This window comes from Limulus polyphemus, unplaced genomic scaffold (assembly GCF_000517525.1).
Source record: "Limulus polyphemus unplaced genomic scaffold, Limulus_polyphemus-2.1.2 Scaffold1873, whole genome shotgun sequence".
Lineage (NCBI taxonomy): Eukaryota > Metazoa > Arthropoda > Merostomata > Xiphosura > Limulidae > Limulus > Limulus polyphemus.
The window spans coordinates 158,955-163,031 of record NW_013667483.1 but is presented as its reverse complement, the minus strand read 5'-3'; the positions used below and the strand labels follow the sequence as shown (position 1 = coordinate 163,031).

The following is a 4,077-nucleotide window of genomic DNA, read 5'->3' as shown; positions in this document are numbered from 1 at the left end:
ACCATGTGAATGTTTTGTAGATCTTGTCCACATCACCATGTGAATGTTTTGTAGATCTTGCCCACATTACCATGTGAATGTTTTGTAGATCTTGCCCACATCACCATGTGAATGTTTTGTAGATCTTGCCCACATCACCATGTGAATGTTTTGTATATCTTGCTCATATAACCATGTGAATGTTTTGTAGATCTTGCCCATATAACCATGTGAATGTTTTGTAGATCTTGCCCACATCACCATGTGAATGTTTTGTAGATCTTGCCCAAGTTTAAAGCTACTTAGGATAAACGAATGTAGTTTCGTGTTACTATTTGAAGTCATTCTAGGAAGAAAAAAATGTAACTTAAATTTATTTAGATTTTTTTTTATGGTTACAAGGTCAGTCAAATTGACCAACCTTGTATAGAGTTACGGTAGAGAAAATAACCAAGATAAAATTGTACTGAAACGAACATTTGAAATGTATTTCAGAGATTACACAAATCAAATCTGAGATTTTTTAAAATGAAGAAAAGTATTTTTAATATTAACATCACTTTGCACACGGACTGTTCAAAACAAATATTCAATATGTTCTTGGACAAAACTTTTTTTACTTTATTTAAAGTACTTCACTAAAATATATGACTTTTTTGTATGTGAAAAATTTATAATGTTTACCGAACGACTGCCAAATGTTATGAATATATACATAATATATTAAACGTTAGAAGTATCTAATCTATAAAGACTTTATACAAGTACAAGGAGGTCACGTCATCGGCCAAATCGACCAAGCCCGTGTTGAGAGAGTTAATTAGCTTAGATTTAATATGAAATATCACAGTTATCTTATGTTTGTATATTGTGCTAGGTTCAGTGGTAAGTCTGAGGACCTATGATGCTAAAAACCGGGTTTTGATACCTGCAGTAGTCAAAGCACAAAGAGACCATTGTGTATATTTTTGCTAAACAGCCAACAAACATGGTGTTGATAATATTTAGCCATGATTCACCGAGTAATTAACCATGATCAAGGTTTAACATTTACAATTTTGAGCATATTACTATTAAATTACTTATTATTTACATGGAATTAACTTTCGCTGTTTTTGCAGTACGTATGTTTTCGGGAATGATAGTTCCACCTAAATAAAAAGCCTTTATGAGTGATAATGATAAATGAAACCCAAACAGATATATACAGGCAAGTATTATTTAGCACATTTGTGAAACACAGCACAATGTAAATGACATGCGTGAGTTGATTATAAAACAATAAGTCTTTTTATACACAACCATCAATGGTAATGATAATCATTGGAAACCTGATTGGATCAGTTCACATTGTTTACTAATTACCTCATGGGTTTTAATAAGCCAATGTGCGTGGATTGGTTTCAAAATGGCCATCCAGGTGTCAATGTCCACGTGCTGGTTCTCCATACAAATTTATGTAATGGAAAATTGATGTATTTACAATTTCATTTTTCCACTAAGGTTAAAACCTGTGAATATTAAGTAAACTACATACTTTTATATTTGACTCTTTATTGTACAACAACTTTTATTCTGGAACAAAGCCCTTATAAAGTTTTATTATTAATGTGTTTGTACTTTTCAGTGTCACAATATGAAATCTTGTTTTTTTCCAGGTCCACTAGTTTTCGGTTAACCAGGTCGATATATAGCAACACGAGCTCAGTTGGAACTTCTCTTTCTGCTCATCCTCTCTTGCCGGTCAGTGACAGCATGTTAAACGAATTTCCAAAAGGAGAGGAAACACCAACAAAAGCAGTATATCTCTCCCAGCCATTGTCTTCCTACGTCAACCATCAAGACTGTGAACCAGTTGTAACTAACGGAGCTTTGTATGGAGAAGTAGATATGAAAGCCAGTCAAACAGGTGTGGAAACTTACCATTTACTGTGCTCTTCGTGGCCCGTTAACTACCACTGAACAATGCTTATAAATAATGAAAAGTTCTTCAGGAACAATCGGGCATTTACGTTTGACACTAAAATAAATTTGAACCATCTTGGAATCTTTTGCTTTTTTAAACTTGTGCCAAAAAACTTCCCACTCATCAACGTACCTAATCCATTCTATTTGTTCTGGTAAAACTGTTCTAATGTTTTAAATTAAACAAGATTGCTACTGAAAATTTTGTCATAGATATCGATATAAGTTACAGTTTTTGGTAAGTGTATAAAATAGAACTTGTTTGTTATTGTAAAGCTCCTGAAACAATTATATACATGTTATAAGATGAAAAAATAACCTCTTTAATTTCTAACTGCTTTTCACTAGATCTGATTCGTATTAAAACTTTGCAGCTTCTTTAAGGCTTAAAATCATTTAAAAGTTTACCGAGGTGGATCAAACTAAAGACACAAAAATTCCATAAATCATTTCGGTTGAAACTTGGAAAGGTATACAAAGTATAGATGCTGACGTTGGTCTAGTTTTTATTTTTCAAATTCTTACATCTTCTTTAGTTTTTTAGCTAATTTCTTTGATAAATATTATAACTCAAGTTTGTATTGAAAATAGCTGTATTCAGTGTTCCAGAATTACAGTGTGTGTTTAGTAAAGGCTCATCCATATTGCATACGAGTGAATAACTTAGAAGTACTGTAATCAAATGGGAGTATACACATCAGCAGCAAGCAACATTACTTTGAGAAGATTTTCGTTTCATTAAAATAGAACCTGTCTCTTTTTCTTTCTTTTTCCTCTTCGTGGAACTTAAAGGAAACTGACCAATCAAAATAACCTGGACTATAGTAATAAATATGGTGGGTATATAACACTTAACAGCTACAAAGTAACAATAATAATGTTCCATTTCAGGATACTTTAAAATCTTAATAAACAAAAAGAATTGAAGAAGGCATTTGTACAGAAACTCAAAAAGAGACTGCAATAACTTTTAATTAAGTTGTTTTAGTTAGTTGAAAATATCAGATCAGCTATATGCTACTACTATTTGAAGGTCAGTGTAGTTATTGAAACATGACCTGGTTTGTAGTGGGACAGCCTGCCTCTGGTATGTCCAATATGAATGCATGAGCAGGGTCATGTATTTATTTTCAATCTTTTATAATATTTCCAATTTGCATCTGTTATGGATTTACATGTGATGACTTTTCTCACATACAGTGTTGATGAGCCTTAAGTATTAAACATCTATAATACATGCTCATGTAGACTGGCAATTTCTGATAATATCTAAACTATCTTTCCATGTATAGCTAGCACAAATGAATAGGATGAAGTGACTTATTTCTGTCTTCTACATTACATTTTCTAGCTACAGAACCTTCTTCAGTGCACCAGTCACCTGTAACAGAGGCTCCAAGCCCTACGAGTCGAGCCAGTAGCACCTTTCGTAGTGAAGGCTCTGTGTCTCTTAGGGGACCATCAAGTGATGATGAGGTGACAAGGTCTCCTACTTCTCCACTACGAAGCTTAAAGGACCAACCAAGCAGTCTTAGCTCCCCGAGGTCAGAAGGAGACTCCGATCTCAGACGAAAGGTATCATTAGTGTTTAATACAACAAATTCTAAGTTTATTTCTGACAACTCTATCACATTTTAAGAAGATGACTTTTATTTATCAATAAGTATATTTAAATCTATCAGACAGGCCTTTAGAGAATTTTATTTATTAATTGGCAGATCATTTTACATGCTCAAGAAAAATCCCTAGTGTGAATATAGTAAAACAAACTGATATCTTGTGAAAGTGACACTGATAGTGTAAACTTTTAAAATAGTTTAATGTTAAGATAAATGAGTTTTGTGATAACTATAAAAATCATATATAAGTATATATATATATATATATATATTGTGTTTTTTTCCCTAAATATCAAGTACATGGTTTACGTAACAGCAGACATTCAATTATAATTAACTAACTACTACTATTCACACTATTATAAGTTGTAAATAACTTGAGAAACATGGAGCTCATGTTACACTGTTAAATTACCTTACCCATGAGCTGCTCCTGTGTATGCCTTGTGAAACTATTTTTATTATATTATTATTTATTTTACTTAATATAACCAGAACTAACCTAGAGATTCCT

At 32.4% G+C, this 4,077-nt stretch overlaps 1 protein-coding gene across 1 annotated transcript in view; it reads left to right on the top strand.

Moving 5' to 3' along the window:
- The window catches only part of LOC106465218 (FERM, RhoGEF and pleckstrin domain-containing protein 2-like), a 61,198-nt gene that overhangs the window by 26,577 nt on the left and 30,544 nt on the right, over window positions 1-4,077 (top strand). Inside the window, exons 12-13 of the mRNA XM_022393076.1 lie at window positions 1,638-1,888; window positions 3,296-3,519. Of these exons, the coding sequence (XP_022248784.1) occupies window positions 1,638-1,888; window positions 3,296-3,519 (475 nt within the window). The remainder of the gene's footprint in view (window positions 1-1,637; window positions 1,889-3,295; window positions 3,520-4,077) is intronic.